Raw genomic sequence first — 18,828 nt, 5'->3', positions numbered from 1 at the left:
CGCCTGTATCCATTTCCATTACAAGCAGTGGACCGAGAGTTTAAGTGTAAACATCACATATTAAAACATCTAACCTTTGCTCCACTCCCTTCACCGGCCCTCACTGGCGAGCATTTGGTCGGGTTTGTTGGCTTAAAAAAAATAATAACAGGGCTGCAGCGGGCCTCAGAGGACTCGGAACGTCCTGAAAGCTGCTTCTGCTCATCAATTATTCAGCCCCATTCAGGGAGTGATCAGTCCTAATGAATTGAATCTGATGCATTCCGTCTCAGCGACTCGCTAGGCCTGTTGTGATGGTGCTGAGCGACAGTGTCTCTGCAGCCCAGGGAGAGGGAGGGAAGTGGGGGGAGGGGAGGGGTGTGTGTGTGTGTGTGTTCCTAGAGGACAGAGCCCATGCCTTGGCCACATGTGAATCCCCAGCACCCAGCATAAGCTGTGCATAGCAGGCATATGTGTGTGTGTGTGTGTGTGTGTGTGTACACACGCTTGCATGCTCACCTTCCCCCTTCTCCACCCTCAGGGTCTGAAAAATCCCAGAAATCCAGCCCTGAGAGGGGTGTAGTCACCTGTTTTCTCTCTAGACCAAGAAGCAGCATTGGTGTGAGGGGCCATGGGACGTGCCCCCACCACTCCAAAAGCTCAGGCCCCCTCATCCCCATTTTTTCCGACTCCCTCTCCCACCTCATTAGAATGCACTTTTGCAGAAGAACCATCAGAGCTGATTATGATCACGCTGCTTGATTAGCGGATGTGCTGTTCCAAGAACTACCCGAGGAGGGGGGTGGAGGAGGTACCCGTGGGCATGGCAGGGGCCCTGACTTGCGGGGGGGGGGAAGGGTATGGGCCTGGGGGACAGCTCTCCAGACCCCACTGCTGCTGCCCCACTTCCAACTAGGAAGTGCATCCCACTCAAGGTTCAGAGCAGAGAGCTAGAAAGTAGAAAAGGGCAAGTTGCGGGGGCAGGGACGTGGGGGAGGGGGCGGACAGGGCACTGGAAGTGTGAGATAAAATTGGAAGTCTCCCACCCCGGCTCTCTGTGGGGCCAAGGGCCAGTGGGCAGGGTGGGGCTGAAACCCAATGCTGCTCCATGAGCTGGAAAAACAACTGCTGACTCCATTCCTTCTGGGACTGCTTGTCTTCTAACGAATTTTTCTAACAGTAAGTTGAGGACAGCAGCACACGCCCAACATGCATGCACATGTGTGCAGAGACCTGTGTGTGAGCACTCATGCCTGTGCACCCTGGTATGTATTGCATGCACGTGCAGCAAATTAACACATTAGCCCATTCACACTTGAGCACACACACATAAACATGCATGCCAGCAGTTACACATACACAAGTGTGTTGTCCACCAGGGCCCTCCCGTAAGGCAACATTCCTGAGCCCAAAAGGTGGCTGCAGGTGGGACCATATGAAATATTGCCCAAGGGAGCCTGCTGTATTCCAGCAAAGCAGGAGGAGCAGAGAGGAGAGAGGGTGGAGGGTGCTTTGAGGACTGTGTGTGCCTTGGCATATGTGACACTGGCTGGCAGTGGAGAGCCAGGCTGCAGGGGAGGCCGGTATTTTGTCTCTGGTCATCCGGAGAGATCCTTGGCAGGATGCTAAGAGGAGAGCACACAGATCAAACCTAGATTTGGTGACTTTAGGGCCACCTGTAGCTGAAAAATAATGTAGCACAAAAGCATCCCTGGGCATGCAGGCTGAATGTTTAATTAACTAGGAAGGCAGGGCTGCAACTGGGGCCCTTTGGCATTGGCCCCGTGAAGAAACATCTCCATTCCTACATCTGAGCCTTCAAGGGCTTCTTGAGCCAAAACAAGGCCAAGAGGTGCCTTCTGCCCATGCTCAGCGGACCAGGACAGGGAGGTGGTGCCAGGCTCCTATGGAGGACAAGTGGAAGAGGGACACACCCACCCACAGACAAACACCATCTCTCCCAAATGCCCATGTTCCCTCCTCCCTGCCTCATTTTTCCCTAGCTGTTCAATGCCGAGCTTCAGCACTGCTCCATCCAGCCTCTGCCGTATGCCTGGGAGCATGTGCCAGAGACCCTCTCCCACCCTAACGAGTGGGTTGGGGGTTTCTGTGATCATAAGCTTAAGGGAGAGTCAGCCACCTGGCCAAGTGCCTGCTACTGGTGAAGATGGAGATTCGGAAGGAACCTCACTGGGATCCACAGGAAAGGGGCATAACAGGCTCCCTAGGAGGAGATGGCCCACACGCCATTTGGAGGAGGAACACCGAGGAAGCCGCTGCCAACAACCTTATTTCCTCAGCCAAGGGAGCCAGTAACAAAAGATGAAGCAAGCTCCCGCGGGATAGACAGGGCTCATGACGATGGTAGTGGTGATGAGGATAATGACCACGAATGTCATTCATTCAGTGACATCTACTGTGCCTCCACTAGATTCCAGGCACTATTTTAGGTTCTATGAATACAGCTATGCTCAAAATAGACAAAAATCCCTGCCGTCAGGGAGTTTACATTTTAGTCAGGAAAGGGATCCCACGGCAAATGCCCCAGAGATGTCTCCTGTCAAACAGGAGAGAGGCTGAGAGTGCCAAGGAGACGGGGATTTGCAATTTCAAATAAGGCGATCCGGGATGGGCTTCCTGAGAAGAGAGGGCTCTGTAAAAAACTTAAGTCAGCTGTTATTATTCCCAAAATATGGGACTTGTTTTAACTACAAAATCAGTGTCTGACTTTAGAGATTAGTTGGTCCAACCGCTCCATTTTGCAGATGAGAAAACTGAGGTAAGACTGGATGGTGATGAGGAGGTGCCTGGCCCACAGTCACTTGAATGGGTAGCAGAGTCTGGAACTGGGTGTTTCTGGTTCCAGGCATGGCTAGTGCCCCGTCTCCATGCTGCAAGGGCAGAGAAGCCCCGACTTCCCATGGTGCGCACTCTGCTAGCAGGTGCAGTAAATAAAAGGCTCCATCTCAAAGAGAGATGATGAGAGACACCATAAAATGTTTATGAGCTGCACTGGTGGTCAGCACGCCTTCCTCTGTGCAGCACTCCCAAACAAGTGGCCATAAAAGCTTTATGGTGACTGGATACTGAATGGCCTGCCTCGACCACTGTGTCTTCTCAGCTACTCAGGCCTCTGCCTCTTCACCATTGCAGCACCTTGCTAAAGATGCCTGTGGCCACAGCAGGGCTTCTTGGAAGAAAGCCCTGGGTTGTGAGGCATTCATGCTCCCTACATCCAGCTGCCTGCTAGGGACACGCTGGGACTCAGGGGCAGATCTATAGGCTGGACTCCACAGTAAAGAGGGCCCAGGTCATCACCCAGGTACAGGTGGTCAGACCCCACCTCCAGGAGGATGGCTTTCCCAGAGGTGGAAATGGCCAGGCACACATGAGGCTACTAGCCCTCAGCACTGGAGAGGGTGCCGCTGACTCACAGGTCAGAAGGCAGCCCCATCTGGACAGCCATGTACATCTATGGAGGAGCCTCCACACTGCTTTGGAGATCCCACTCACAGCACTCCTAGTACTGAGTGAGCTGGTGGAGGAGCCGTGATCCCTGGGCTCTCTTCCCCCTCCAGGCTGCCTGGTGTGTGTATTGACCGGATGTGAGTGACTAGCCTGGAGCACCAGCCATGCATCGCACCTGCCCATCCTCCAGATGCAGGGGTGGAGGGGAGCGAGGAGCCTGCCTTGGGCCTCTGGGAGGTCCCCTGGTCATCTGCCTCCCAACAGCAGTGTGGGGCCAGCCCAGCTGCACATCTAACTCCCCAGGATGGATATTGGCTACTTCTTCTTCAGTGGCCTCTCGGAGCTGTTGATGTTATTCAGAAGACCAGAAGGAATGACAGCCCCTTGGCTCAGCCTCCTCCGTCTCCTTCACCCCATACATTGTTTGAAAGCATGTGTGTCCTTTAACTCTCAGCTCAAATTGCACTCCTCCATGAAGGTGCAGTCACCGCCTGCCAATGACATCGCCCTCTGCTTGAGCTCAGCATCTGTATATCCAGGCGGTCCTTGTCCAGTCATCTTTGGGGAAGTATCTTGCCTTCCCTAGTCAATGAGAAGCTCCCCGAGGCTCCGTCTGTAGCTGAAGCGTGCTTCTACTTTCCCCAGCCCACGTGGAGCACAATGCCTTCACAGAGCAGCATTTCATAAATATTGGATGAATTAGTTAATTAATGAATTAACCTGCCTTAGTAACTTGCTCCATTATCTAAATTCCTCCTTACTGAGAGAGACAGTCTTCTCGCCTGAACTAAACCTTCCTGCCTGATTTCACTATGTCTCTATCCACTGGCTCTGGCCTCGATGGAAACATGGTGTTCTGGCCGTCTGTGCCTGGGCTTGGCCCTCCAGACTCCACAGCCCCTTAGCTTTCTCTCGGCTCTGCAGAACCTTCTACCTCCTTGCTTTGCCTATACATCCTGTTCTCCAGCTCCTCATCACTGCCTCCACCCTCCCCTTGCTCGTGTTCAAGCGTACACAGGGCTCTCAAATCACAGCAGCTTGTTCGGTGCTGTGACAGCAAGGGCCTGGCCCCTAGGAGGGACCAAGGGACCAAGGTTCCAGAACCCCAAAGTATCTCGAGGAGCAGCACAGACCCTCCCTCTTATTCCAGCTGAGCCCCCATCCTGTCGCAGGTGAACTTCTGAGGTCACCCTAAGAAATGATATTGAGACATATGTTCGTTCATTTCCTCACCCGACAAGCATTCATTGGGCACCTACAGTTTGCTGGGTGAATAAGTCCTAGTTATATAAGGACTTATATAGGGAGTTACCCCAGGGAGGGGGTAATGCAGTTACCCCGACAGCCATGTGATACGTGCCCTAATCCAGGTGTGGACCAAAGGCTTCAGGGCTGTGCGGAAGGAAGGTGGGCTTCAAAGAAGAGGTAGCATTTGAGCAGGATCTGAAAGGATATAGGGGAGTTTCCCAGGAGGCCTTTGTGGGCAGGAGGAAGACTTGGCCAGAACTGGTTCTTCTAGGCCTAAGGAAACAAACTGGGTGGCACATCTGGGTCTCTGCTACAATCCATCAGAAAGCCCAAGGGAGCTGGGAGGCCTAGATCTGACCTAGGCATACACACAAACTAGGAGGGGGGTCAGCAGAGGCCCAACAAGAGAAATCTCGGGGAGGTCTCAGGAATGGGCATTGGGCCATTGCTAGAGTCAGAGCTCCAGAGAAATCTATCTGAAGATGTCTAAGGCCCAATAAACCACTCAGAATACTGAGGGCAGAGTCCCAACCCAGGAAAAGAGGCAGCCAGAGACTGGGATGAGGTGGTCCAGGCCATGACCAGAACCCCGGAAAAGCTGGCTGGGATTTAGGTTCCAGGTAGATCTGGAATAAGGTGGATCAAAGCCAGCTGGTAGGTGAGGAGCCCATTGCTGGGGGATGAGAAGGATAGACGCCCAGCGGTGTTCACTCAGGCAGGCTGAGGTGTGGGGCTGTGGCATTCACGGCATGCTGGTGGGAGCACAGGCTAGAGTGAGCGCGAGGTGGAAGATGACATTAGAAGGGTCAGCTGAGGGCCCTACTGAGGGTCACAGAGGCCACATCCCTCCTAAATATCACTTCCTCTGGACCTAGAGCTCCTGATCAAGAACTCTCCCAGGATCCAAAGGGCTGCCTGGGTTTTTCTGTGTCCACACCCGGCTGCTCCCTGCAGGCAGCTCTCTTCTGAGCCCTGGAAGTGCAGGGGTGCCCTGAGGGCGGAGGGCCATGCATCTGATGCCATCCATCTTTCCCCCCAGAGCCCATCCCCCACTGTGGCCACTATGGATGGGCCCAGGGTGGAGAGTAGCAGGCTTCCAGGGAGGGGTGGGGCTGGTGCCTGGGAGAAGGCTAGAGGACTGTGCATGGCCTTGTAATTTAATTATTCGACTGCAGAAAGGAGATCTCATCTATTGGGTGCTCATCCTTGTTAAGCTAATTGTCTATCTCCTTCACTCTCTTCTCCCCCACTTGCTGGGGAAGTCGCTGCGGCCTAATTGAGTTATCATAAAGATAATGGCTGATGCTCTAGCCAGAGCCGAGAAAGGAGGATCCATCTCACATCGACTCAGGCTCCAGACAGGCCCCCCAGGGGAGACGTAGGCAGTGTTGGCAGGGGGGTGCAGGCTGCATTTCTAGCGGGAGGAAGGCTGGGTAGATGGTGCTTTGCCCAGAGGCATCTAACCAACTGGTTGTCCTGCAGAAGACAGGGCTTCCTCTCTGCTCTTTCCTGCCACCCAAGGAAGCTCACCTACAAGACAAAAAGATCTCTGGACCTGGTGTGGTGGCTCTTGCCTGTCAACCCAGCACTTTGGGATGTTGAGGTGGGAGGATCACTTGAGACCAGAAGTTTGAGGCCAGCCTGGCCAACATAATGATACCTGTCTCTTAAAAAAAAATTTAAAAATTAGCCAGGCACAGTGGTGTGTACCTGCATTCCCAGCTACTTGGGAGGCTGAGATGGGAGGATCACTCGAGCCCAGGCTGCAGTCAGCCATGTTCACGCCACTGTACTCCCACCTGGGTGACAGAGCAAGACCTTGTCTCAAAAAAAAAAAAAAAAAAAAAAAAAAGTTATCTCTTGTTTCTTGTCTGGGCATGTCTGGGGCTTTCTTGGAGAGGCAACCAAGCCACATGGTGATGAGACTTGGACTTGAGGAGCAGACCATGGGTTTCAAATCCCGTGGTCATATCTTATGACCAGGGCAACCTAGGGCAATTTCTTTTCTGCTCTGAACCTGAGTTTTCTCATCTGTAAAATGGGGACATTATTGGTAGGAGGATCCGGTGAGATCATGTGTATAAAGCAACTGAACAGTGATGTGAGCTTCCACTCGCCTGTCCTAACACTCGAAGACAATAAAGAGGAGTGAGGTGGCTGAGGGCCCCGTGGGAGGACCCAGAGTTCAGTGCTCTGGTTTCAGATGAGCAGCCGTAGGACATGCATGGGGAACAGTCCCAGCACCACGCTTCCTCTCCTGCCACCAGGCACCTCGCCTCTATCCCAGGCCCCCAGAGAGCTGTGAGCTGCATCACTGGGATGAGAAGGTGGGTACAGGGGTGCCGAGGAGCAGCAGGCAAGCTGGAGGGAAAGGTGAGCAGAGGTCAGCAGGCATGAATCAAATTCCAGGACACATTGAAAGGTCAGAGTTAATCCAGGCCAGTCAAGGCCCTGAACAGAGACAGTGGGTCTCAGCCTGGGCGGGCAGAGGGACAGGAGCCAGGCATCATTAGGAGACCCTGAATGTACAGGAGAACAAGGCCCCAGTGCCCCAGAGGATCTTTGTTCAAGGCCCAACCCAGAGCCCCAGGTAAGGCAAGTGAGGCGGTGTTGGTGGCCAGGCGAGGGCGCACAGGGTCCCGACGGCAACACCCCCTTGCCTTCCCAGTGCCCCCTCTGATCCAGCCCTTCGAGTTCCCACCCGCCTCCATCGGCCAGCTGCTCTACATTCCCTGCGTGGTGTCCTCGGGGGACATGCCCATCCGCATCACCTGGAGGAAGGACGGACAGGTGATCATCTCAGGCTCGGGCGTGACCATCGAGAGCAAGGAATTCATGAGCTCCCTGCAGATCTCTAGCGTCTCCCTCAAGCACAACGGCAACTACACATGCATCGCCAGCAACGCAGCCGCCACCGTGAGCCGGGAGCGCCAGCTCATCGTGCGTGGTGAGCAGGGACAGGCCAGCCTCAGGGGAGGGAGGAGCCAGCTCTGCCTGCTGCTACTGCGGTCTCTAGATTTCCAGTTCCAATCACAGGCTCATGGAAGGTGGGCTCCAGCATCTTGAAGGGCCCTGTTGGAGCCTAAACCTCTTATTTTCCAGGGCAGGAAACCGAAGCCCTGAGCAGAGAGACACTTGCTCAGTCAGTGGCAAAGGCAGGATTGGAACTCAGAGCTCCCAACCCCCTACCCAGTACTCAACAAAAGTTCTCAGCATCTTGGGTTTCAGAAGCTGCCGGCTTCCAACTTTATAATGGCCCAGGCAGGGCTGACCTCAAACGGAAGGTGCTTGAAGCCATAGGATACCCATTAGAGACTGAAATGGTCTGTTTCCCTACCTTCCCTCTTTCTGCAGTGCCCCCTCGATTTGTGGTGCAACCCAACAACCAGGATGGCATCTACGGCAAAGCTGGCGTGCTCAACTGCTCGGTGGATGGCTACCCCCCGCCCAAGGTCATGTGGAAGCATGCCAAGGGTAAGCCCCTGGCCCAGCCAGAATCTCCAAGGACAGGGACAGGGAAGGCAGGATGTCCTGATGGGATTTGAACCTGTTCCCTGCAGGCAACTCCTAGCCCTGGGTGGGAGTCCTCTGGTCTGCACCCCAGTAGACCCCAGGCTACACTTCACCTGGAGTCATCCTCAGCCACCCCCGGGGGTCTGTGGACCAGGAACAGCCATCATGCTGACTCCGTATTTCCTCTTGTCCCCCCAGATGCAACCTCTCCTCCTCTCCCATCTCTGCCCCAGAACTCAGTGTACACCTGCTTTCCCTACCCCACCCTGCCCTGGGGCCCCAGAGCCTCGAAGCCCCCTGCTTCTCACCAGTCAACATTTTCTGGGGTTAGGGTCCTCCTTGGAGCCCAATTTCATCCCAAGGATGCCTTTGCTTTCTGACTAAGGCCCAATCCTAGACTGTATTCGTGACTGACACTGGGAAATGGAGGTGCAGGGGGTGCCCACAAGGCCCCCTTGGAGGATGCTGGCCTCTCTCTCAGGCCTGATTGCCTAAGACCGGGCAACTGCCATTTGAAGGCTCAATTTTCTCTCCACCTGCAGCCAACTGGCCCAAACACAGCTCTTTCTTCCTCTCCAAGGAATTCACCCCAAAGAAGCTCCATGCCAGTGTCAAAGTGGGCATTGAGCTGAGACTCCCAACCCCATCTCCTTGCATCAGAGCTGGGGCAAGGCCAGTCCTCTGGTGGGGGGGGTCTTTCCTGTTGCCCACCAGGAGCTGTGTGGCCTCAGCACTTTGGGGATGGTGCAGCTCTGCTACAAAATGGCCCTAGATGTGCAAGAGCGAAGTGTCAGGGCCATTCCTGGGGCAGTCTCAGCTTATGCCCCAGTGCAGACTCAGCCCTCCTAACAGCTGCCTCCTTCCAGGGAGCGGGAACCCCCAGCAGTACCACCCTGTGCCCCTCACTGGCCGTATCCAGATCCTGCCCAACAGCTCGCTGCTGATCCGCCACGTCCTAGAAGAGGACATCGGCTACTACCTCTGCCAGGCCAGCAACGGCGTAGGCACTGACATCAGCAAGTCCATGTTCCTCACAGTCAAGAGTGAGTCTTGTCCCCACACGCGCCCCCCAGCACCCCCAAGCGCCGGCTCTGCACTCTCCCTACCTACTCTCTTGGTCTCCATCGTTTCATCTATGAAGGGGAGGCAGGAAGGCTTCCTAGTCAGAGGTGGGCTTGGGGCCCTTGGATGGGGCATTCAAAAGCACTGTCATCTAAAACAGGGGCCTCACCCTGAGAGGCCCCAACTCACCCCACCCTGGTCACAATAAGCTCATGATTTGCTCTGCTGCAATATCATGTGGCATCCTGTTTACTTTGGTCTGTAGATTGGCGATTCAATCTGAATAATCCTATCAAACCATTTATTTTTGCTACTCAATATACACTTGCTTGTGTACAACCTATTTGTGGCTTAGAAAGGAAAATAGCATATACACAATCTAGAAGGGCCTATAGGTCAGAAAACCTGGGTTCCAATTCCAGATCAGCCTGATGAGCTGAGTGACCTTGGGTGAGTCACTTCCCTTCTCTGTGCTCCAGTTTCCTCACCTGTGCGAGGGTTCCCTTCCCAGCCCACTGATCTCACAAAATTGTTGTGAGTCCTGCAGGAACTGATCATGGAAAGAAGAAGATGCTTCAGAAAAGCCCAAGGACCAATGCAGCTCATTACAAGGCGGTGCTGCACCCACGGCTTCTAAATCGCTCTGCCCAGAGCCGGCCTCAGCAGCCTTAGAAGCACACTGCCTATTTGCTCTCCCAGGATTTTCTTAAGTCTCATACAGACATCCCTACTGGGTGAGCCTCTCCCTTTACACCGCAGGGGTCTGTATAATGTGTTCCTGGGAATCACATCAGAAGGGCCACGTCCATCTGGCCCATGTCAAGACATGGCTATAAGGGCCTGAGTGTTAGCGTCTGACCCGGCCAAGTATGAATCTGGGAGCCAGGACTTAATGCCGTGGGACCTTGATGAGCATACTTGGCCTCACGCTACTTCATTTTCCTGATCTACACTATGAGCGGGGGGTTGGGCTCATAGTAGGGCCTTATCTGTTACGTTTCATGTCAAGAGCAAGTCAGATGGTGTAAGTGAAGCAGCCGGTATGGTAAGTGGCCGGCAAAGATTTCATGGCCTGGCCAGCTTTGTTATTTGTAGCGGCAGTCCCTCCAGGGTGCTGGTGGGAAAGCCTGCTGACAGCATAGCCCCGTGTGTGGTCCACCCAGCCTCTCCCCAGAGTTCCTGCCTTTAAGAATCATAGCTTCTTTATCACTTGCCAAAGCCCGTGTTCAGCTCAGCATTAAGACAGGGAAACCCCAGCGATCGATGCTCAGGGAGCTCCGAGCCGGAATCCCCGCCCTGGGGAGCCGCTTCCCTCACACTATCAAAAGGCACTTTGTCCTTAATAAAACCAGGCAATCAATCTACATCCCTCAGCTTGGGAGAGCTTGGCTAATTCTGGCTGCGCGAGGCGGGGGAAGTGCAGGCACCTCTGCAACCCTCCTCATCTCCCAAACTCGTAGATGCTTTTTCGCTGTTGTTGTTCTTTGCCTTTTCCTTTAAGTTGGGGGATTCCGCTGAGCTGCCAGCTCTGTGGCAAGTGGTTGTTCCATGGAGATGCAGGGGTCGTGGGTGCCGGAGGACACAGTGATCAGGAGCTGGGCTGTGTGTGAGGAGACCCCACATGCCTCAGGCTATCACTGATGCCCTGGGCCCTGGAGCAAACCAGTTCCCCTGGCGGAACTGCACTTTTTCTATGCCATCCTCACTTTGCAACCCAGCAGCAGCCGCGAAGCACTCTGAGGGGTTCGGAAGGAGCATATTTGGTAAATCCAGGGCCACCTCCTGAACACATGCTGCATAAAACCTCACACACCACACACACACACTGGGGCTCACCTATGGGACCCCGTCTTCACAAGGGAATGGCAGGAGTTTCCCACTATGCCAGTCACTGCTGGGCAGAACCTGGACCTGGCTTCCTCCTTCCTTTCCTCCCCCATGTCCTCATCTGCAGGCCTTGGTGTGCTCCTTCACTTCTCTCCCGGTAGGGCCGGCAACAAACCTTTCTTACAGCTGTCTCTCCACACCTCGGGGTCATGTCATCCCACTCAGGGCACCTCTGATCACGCTCAGCACCTCTCAACAACCACTCATGGCTCCTGCGTGGCTCTCAGATGGGCTGCACTCCAGCCTTGCCACGCACACACTCCCTCTCACACATCCTCTGTTTCTCACACCCTTCCTGTCACAAATGCCCCCTCCCATTCTGGCCCCACTCTCCCCATTGACCTGCCCCAGCCATCCTAGAGGCCCTCATGCCACCCAGAATCCAGCAGGAGGGGAAGAAGCAGGGCCAAGGACATTGGAGGCTCCAGGGCAGTGGTCATGGAGGCTGGCAGGGGCAGGGCCTCTGTCTGGGGTTGGAGGAGCTGACTGTCTTTGTGTAGCAGCCTGCATGATTCTGCACTATATCTGGCTGCCAGAGGACGCTCCTGTGACAATGCAACACTGTCGGGAGGCGAGGGGTGGAAGTGGACACTGGGTGGACCGCTGGTGCACCTGGCCTTCTTTGGAACATTTGTTCTGCCTCCTGCTGCTTTGAGGCAGGTGCCTGTTCCAAGTAACCCACCCCAGCTATTGCCCTGCACAGCCTCTCTCCTTGCCTGCTCTTTTCTTTCCCTCCTTCGCTTTTCCTCAACCTGATAGCAATTCTCCCACTCCCCCATTCTGATTTCAGTTTAAAGGGCACAGGTAGGTAGAACCTTCAGGACCTGGTCACCCATGCCCTCAGCAGGAGAAACCATTCCTCGTCATCCCTCAGTCCATCCCAGCGCCCACACCATCGCCCACTTGCAGAGCCAGCCACAGAAAGATCTACCATTTGCAAAGCCAATTTCAAGTTTGCCTCAATGCCCCTAACACACTCGGGAAAGTTTTGACCCAAAATAACTTTACCTTTCCAGACCTCACACTCTCATGAACTCTCAGAAAGCAAACTGATCTTAATCCCCACTTTGCCCAAGCAGAAGAAAGAAAATACATCTATCAAAGGGAATATAACAGCAGAGAAAGCCTCCAAGTGTCAGACTGGATGTTTGTGGTTGGCTTCTAATGGGGAGTGTCTATACCATTGATCCCTGCAGCTTCCAGTGATAACTCAGCACTCACTTAATGATGCTCCCTGAGCACTCACTAAATAGGTCAATAAAGCGTGGTGATTAAAAGCACAGACTTTAGAGCCAGACAGCCCTGGGTTCAAAGCCCAGCTCTGCCACTGGATAGCTGTGAGGTCCAGGACAATAATCTCTGTCAGCCCCAGTGTCCTCCCCTGTAAGTTTGGAATTACTGTGTAGTACTTTGTGCATTGATAAGGTCTAAAGGAGACCATGCACTTACAGCAATTAATACAGTATTTGGCACTAAATACACATTCGATAATTAGCAGTCATTAGTTTTAGGTGCTAGAAACCTGGTGATGAGTCAGACAGAGCTGCCGTTCTCAGGGAATTTAGAATCTGGAAGAGGAAATAGACACCCAAGACAACTATGATACACAAAATGATAAATGCCTTAAAAAGCTACAAACAAGGAGATACAGAAAGAATCTGAGATAGAGTCATCAATTTTAACTCTAGGGGTGAAGAAGCAGATGTCAAGAAAAGCTTCACAAAAGCAATAGTCTTTAATTAGGGCTTGAAGGATGAGAAGGATTTGGACAACAGCCAGCAGGGATGGAGGTCATGCCCTTCCAGGGATGTGGAGCACAGTATGGAGACAGGAAGGCCTGTGAATGTCCTATGTTGAGGAAACTCAGGGTGTCTGGCAGAGAGTGACAGGGAGAATGAAATGTGAGATACTATGGCCTTTGGAAGCTAAATGTTTTCTTTCTATGCAGAGTTGACTCGACACTAAGCTTCGAACAAGAGTTCCAGGAGTCCGAGGGTCTGGGTGGGAGTCGGAATTCCCAAGCCAGTTCTTGGAGAACTGCTATGCAGAACCCTTTTAAGGATCGCAGGGAGCTGAGGGTTTATTAGAGCAGGCAAGTGGTTTTCCAAGTCCTTGGCCATCTTTGATGGCAACCAACCAGGCCCAAGTGGTCCCCACTCCTCCCTGAGTCTTGGTGTGGGTTGAACTCACGAGTGCCTGAGCATACAGTCCAGCATCGCCGCCTGCATGTACAGCACTTTACAGTTTACAAAGCTGTTCTCCTATCTTGCTTGCGAGGTTGGTAGGCAATAGCTCCTTCTCAGAGAACATCAGAAATTAGATCAAGGTCATTGGGTTAAGTATAGTCCCAGCTGAGGCCAGAACTTGCTTCTATAGACTGATGGTTTGGTAGAAGGAACACAGAGTAAAAAGGCTGGGTGCTAGTCCTGGCTCAGACCGAGTGGCTCTGCATCAGTGAGCTGTCCCTTCCTTTCTCTGGGCCTGTTTCCTCATCCATACAGTGAGAGGCCTGAACTAAGATCTAGTCACTGGATGACCCCAGTTCCCTTCCAGCTCAGACTAGCTATGACTCTAGCAGCATGGGTAGTCTTTTCAAGGTACCAGACCACCTCCCAGAACTTGGTTGAAAATAAATGTAATTAATAGAAGAAAATACCACATCGACAGAGCTGCCTTTTATTTCCCTTTTAAAATGTATTTTTAAAAAAGGAAGAGAGATAATGACCAAAAGGAGGAGGAGGTAATTCCCCCTTCAACTGACACATGGGGAAAAAATAAAGCATCTTCAAAGAGAATTCTTCAATGAGAGGCAGGTACAAAGCCAAGCTGCCTAGTCCCAGGCAGAAGGAGGCTGGCTGTGTTTTGAGGCAGCCATCGCATGGCAGTGCCCTCCCGGGACTCGGCCATCCTCTTGTCCAGCAGGTGACCTTATTAGACAGGTCTCATTGGGCCTCCCAGACTCTCCTCCACTCTGTGAAGGCACCAGTGATTGGGTTCTAGACAAAGCCCATGGCCAATTAAACCCATAAGGGCTCTTTGTTTGGTTTGAGTTTTGATTTATTTGTTTAGCAAAATGTCAGACCAATTAAAGTGAAGTCCAAGTGCCCTCAGCAAGCACACGCCCAGCTGCGCAGCCACAACATCAGGAGCGGGGAGCTTGGGGCCAAACTCTCGTGAGGACTTGAGAAATGGAGGGGGCGGGCCTAGCAAAGGAAGCTCTCGGGCCTCCGTGGACCAGGTCACCCGCCATGATTGGCCACTGGGACTGAGGTCAGGATGCAAAACTTCAGAAAAGTGTGTCTGGTGATCCAAGATGGTCTTCATTTCAAATTTGCCCAAAGGACACTCTTTCTTGTCAAACAGAAACAGCACCTCCCTGAGACCTGGGGGACTGGGGCCCCCGCCCCTTCCACAGGGCAAGGAGTCTATGAGCCCGAGAACATGGCTGCTCAGAGCCCACAAATCCCTTTCTAGACCACAGTCCAGGTACCCAGGGAATTCCCTGCTTCCAGGACCTCCTGAGAGCTCCTCCACAGACTGTCCTCCCACAGATGGGCCCTGCCACTGCCGTGACCCCTAGAGCTGAGGGACGGCTGTTGGCAGGGCATGTAAGTGGAGCCTGGGCACATGGATTGGGTGTCCACACACTGTACTCACAAGGCCCCTCTCAGCACAGGTGACAAACTGAGGCCCCAGAGAGGGCAAACAACTGGCCCAAGATATTCCTGTGTGTTCCCTGGTGGTGGGTCCTATCTCATCACCGACTGAAGCTCCTTGGGGGCTGGGGCTGGTCTTCGCCTCCCTGGGTGGGAACTCTCACTTCCGGCACCCAGCTCAGCACAGGCCTTTGCCCACTCTGGATTGGCTGACTGAATCTGGATTGGCTGACTGACCTCTAGCCCACAGGTCTGGTCCAATCCCATCCGGGCTCACAGGTCACCCCCTCTGCTCTTCCCTTCTCCCCTTATGAGTCCCCCTGATTGGGTGAGTGAGGGACGGGATAGACTCTCTGCTGGATCTGCAAGCAGCAAGGGGAGGAGGCAGGGCAGCACTCAAGGGCTGAGGCCTGGGTGCTGATTTACGCTGGCCTGGGCCTGGTGCTTGGCCCTGCCACAGCTGTGGGATTTGGGAGCCATCACCTGCTCTCTCCAGCCAGGTAATGATCATAGTCGGCCTCACCAGCCCAGCCTCCAGGTGGCAGAAAGGTCCCCACCCTGGCCCATGCCAAGCTAGGGAGCCCCCTCTGGAGACCTGGGGCCCAGTGCCCACCCCCACCTCCACCGATGCTGGAGGGAGGGAGGGAAGGGAAGAGAGAATGAGTCATTGTGATGATTTCCATGGCAATGATCATCCGGCTGTCTCTTTGGCCTCATTGATTTTGAGACTTCACAGACTAAGGAGCAACACTTTGACTCCTGCTTCATCAAACAGAGACAAGGAGAAAGGCTGGACACATCCTCTCATCAGGCCAGGCTCCCCACCACGGCCCCCATTCTCAGAGGAGCAAGGAGTCAGCAAACCTCCTTGGGCCCTCGCCAGGAGGTCTGCAGCCCTGAGCCAGCTGCAGGCTCTCCCCACCCTCTGCAGAGCCCAGGGAGGCCAAAACAAGTGGTTCATTTAGGGGACAGAAAGGTTCTGATCCTGGTTCATGTCCCAGTGCTCCTCACTATGCCCTGGGTAAATTGAGCATAGTCCTTCTCCCAGGGACTCAGTTTGCTCCTCTATTCAGAGGGGTCACCATCCTCCTGGTCCCTTTCCCTCACCCACTAAGGCATGACTAGAGCTCAACAAGCGGGTTGCATTCTGTTGTGCCAGTGGAGACTCGAGGGCATGTGTTGCCAGTTCCAGGCCCCAGCATTCAGAAGCTGTAGACTTTTGTGCTTCGGGGAGCTATAGGAAAGATGAAGATAAGCCTGAACCAACGAAACGTGGGAGATCTTACTGACCTCCCAATGCCAACAGTATCATTGGAGCAATCACATCGCATCCCAAACCTAACCCCAAAGTGGATGTTTGTGCAAAAGTTTCAAGGTCGAATAGAACAGTCTCCATGTGGAACAATCTCCATCCTTGCCCTGGTCCCCTGACAAGCAGGGAGGTTTTATTAAAGGGATAGGAGGGATGAACCTGCCCATGCATCCTCCCGTTCCAGTTTAAAAGTGCTTGTCCCTAAGGGTCTCATCTGGGCTCTTACCTCCTTCTTAGAGGCCTTAGCTAGTGGTGGCAAAAAAGCACATCACCACCACTTCACTCTCATCCCTGCAGTCCCCATAACCACAGCACTGAAGAGTTTCCAGATGGATCTGAGCTCCAAAGTACCATAAAGGGCAGAAACCAGACGCATCACAAAATTGTGTGCATCCTATATGTTAGTTAAGGTGAAGGTGCCAGCAAACGCTCCAAGACAAAAGAGAGTCAAGGTTATCATGGGGCGGCTCTACTTAATAAGAAAATGCAGGCAGGCACAGAGCTTAGCAGTGCCTCCAAGCCCTGCCCTAAGTGGGCAGCCCAGAATTGCTCCCCCAATTACAGTTGAAGCCCCTCTAAATGGTGGGGCCAGAATAAATTGTTGGATCAGCCAAGTAATAACCAGGTGCTTCCTGAGCAGCCCCCGGATGTCCAGCCTGGTGACAAAGACTAACAGAGAGAAAGGCAAGACTGAAGCACCCTCCCTGCCCTCCAGGAACATATAGACTCGTTAGGAAGCTGGAACTGACCTTCAGGAAACAAGACAAGATCACCTGCTAAAATGTTTGGCACTAGAAGTGTGATGTGAGGTTAGAGAAGGAAAAACCCGAGGTGGACAGACGTGGTCAGATGGAGCTTCCCGGAGGGATGGGCTTGAGTTGGGTTTGGAAGGGCAAAGGAAGAAAGGAGGCATCGAGGTGGAAGGAGGAGCATGAGCAAAGACCCTGGGGGCAGGAAGCCCGGGCAGGCAGTGAGGCACTCACCTGACCAGAAGGTGGCTGCTGGAGACTAGAGTAATGGGAAGTATGGTTCTGAAGTCTGGACATGATGCACTAGATGATAGGAATGATATTAAGATCTTGAGCATGGAATGGAAAGAAAATGGAACATTAAGAGTCATTCTGAAGGGACAAATACCAGGCCTTGATGAATGGGACAGAGAAGCTGGGAGAATCTAGGGCTCCAGGCTGACAGATGAGGATGATGGTCCCACCAATAGAAATGGAGTAGATGGGAATGGAGGGGTGGCATGTTCACTGTGACTGTCAAAGTGGAGGTGACAGGGGGTGCCCTGAGCAGCCGGACACTGGCTGACACTCTGCCAGGATCCTCCCTAGAGCTATGTGCTAGACCAGACGAGCTTAAGGCTCCCACCCCCTGCCCCCTGCTAAAGTGACTCGTGACTCTTGTGACTGGCAGGTGTCCTGTCCTGAGCCAGAAAGCAATGAGACCAGGGGCTGAGCGCAGATTCGCCTAGAAGCCTGAGCCTCCACCCGCCCCTCCCTGCCTAGTCCTCTGGGCCTCTCAAGTCCACAGAGACTTAAGACATGGCAGAATTCAATTCTAAAGAGCATCTTCTCCTGTCTATGTTTGCTTGCATCCAGCCGTGGCACTGTTCATCCATTACACAGCAAAGAGCTTGAGCCAGGTGCTGGGGAGGATATCAGGGGCAAGATGGTCTTGGTCTTTGCACACTCCTGCACCTGCCTGCCTACCGCCAGCTGGGGCCTTTGGAGCTGGGAGCATAACAGGGGGTGCACTCCCCATAGAGCAGGGAATGTGAAGCCCAACCTGGCACCTAGGAAGCCCCCCCAACCTGGCCCAGCTCCATGGGGCAGAGGCTTGGCTACCATCCCTGGGCACTCTGCACTGAGGTCTAATCACACACTGGATCCCTGCATTAGTTTCCAGTGGCTGCTGTCACAAAGTACCACAAGCTGCATGGCCTGAAACAACAGGAACTTATTCTGTCACAGTTCTGGGAGGCTGAGAGTCTGACATCAAGGTATCGGCAGGCCCATGTGCTCTTGAAAGGCAAGGAGGCTTCTTTGCCTCTTCTGGTGGTTGCCAGCAGTCCTTGATGTTCCTCGCACTCACATCACTCCAATCCCTGCCTCCATCACCACATGGCCTTCTCTTCCTGTGGCTTTGCATCCTCTTCCCTCTATGTGGGTCTCTTCTCTTCTTATGAGGACACCAGTCCTATTGGATTAAACGCTCACCTTACTCTGGTATGACCTCATCTTAACTTACATCTTGATTACATCTGCAAAGACCTTATTTCCAAGTAAGTTCCCGTTCACAGGTACCAGGGGTGAGGACTTCAACATATCTTTTGGGGACACAATTCAACCCACGACAATCCCATGCCCAGCCAGTGATCTGTTATTGATAACTCCATGCTTTCCAGCATCTGAAACTGACATGCTCTCCTTCCCTGCATCCTATAACTGCTGCTGTCTGAATGCAAAATAGTCTCTAGCCAAAAAATCCCTCTAGGTCAAGTCTAAAAGCCCAACACTCCTGTGCACAAAATCTCAGGTCAGGGTTCAGTAACCGGATCTCATATCTGGCCAGTGGTCTATGTAACTGGAAGCCAGCCACACCCATTCTGTATGTTGTGTTGTCTGTGGCTGCTTCCAGGTACAACAGCAGAGTTGAGTCCTTGCAACGGAGACCTATGGCCCACAAAGCCTAAAATAT

General features: G+C 53.3%; 1 protein-coding gene across 1 annotated transcript in view; it reads left to right on the top strand.

Moving 5' to 3' along the window:
- Window positions 1-18,828, top strand: part of DSCAML1 (DS cell adhesion molecule like 1) — a 385,406-nt gene that overhangs the window by 295,085 nt on the left and 71,493 nt on the right. Inside the window, exons 9-11 of the mRNA XM_032167536.2 lie at window positions 7,364-7,642; window positions 8,050-8,169; window positions 9,075-9,251. Of these exons, the coding sequence (XP_032023427.1) occupies window positions 7,364-7,642; window positions 8,050-8,169; window positions 9,075-9,251 (576 nt within the window). The remainder of the gene's footprint in view (window positions 1-7,363; window positions 7,643-8,049; window positions 8,170-9,074; window positions 9,252-18,828) is intronic.

Source organism: Hylobates moloch, unplaced genomic scaffold (genome assembly GCF_009828535.3).
Source record: "Hylobates moloch isolate HMO894 unplaced genomic scaffold, HMol_V3 SCAFFOLD_11, whole genome shotgun sequence".
Classification (NCBI taxonomy): Eukaryota; Metazoa; Chordata; class Mammalia; order Primates; family Hylobatidae; genus Hylobates; species Hylobates moloch.
This window is presented reverse-complemented; position numbering and strand designations above follow the sequence as displayed.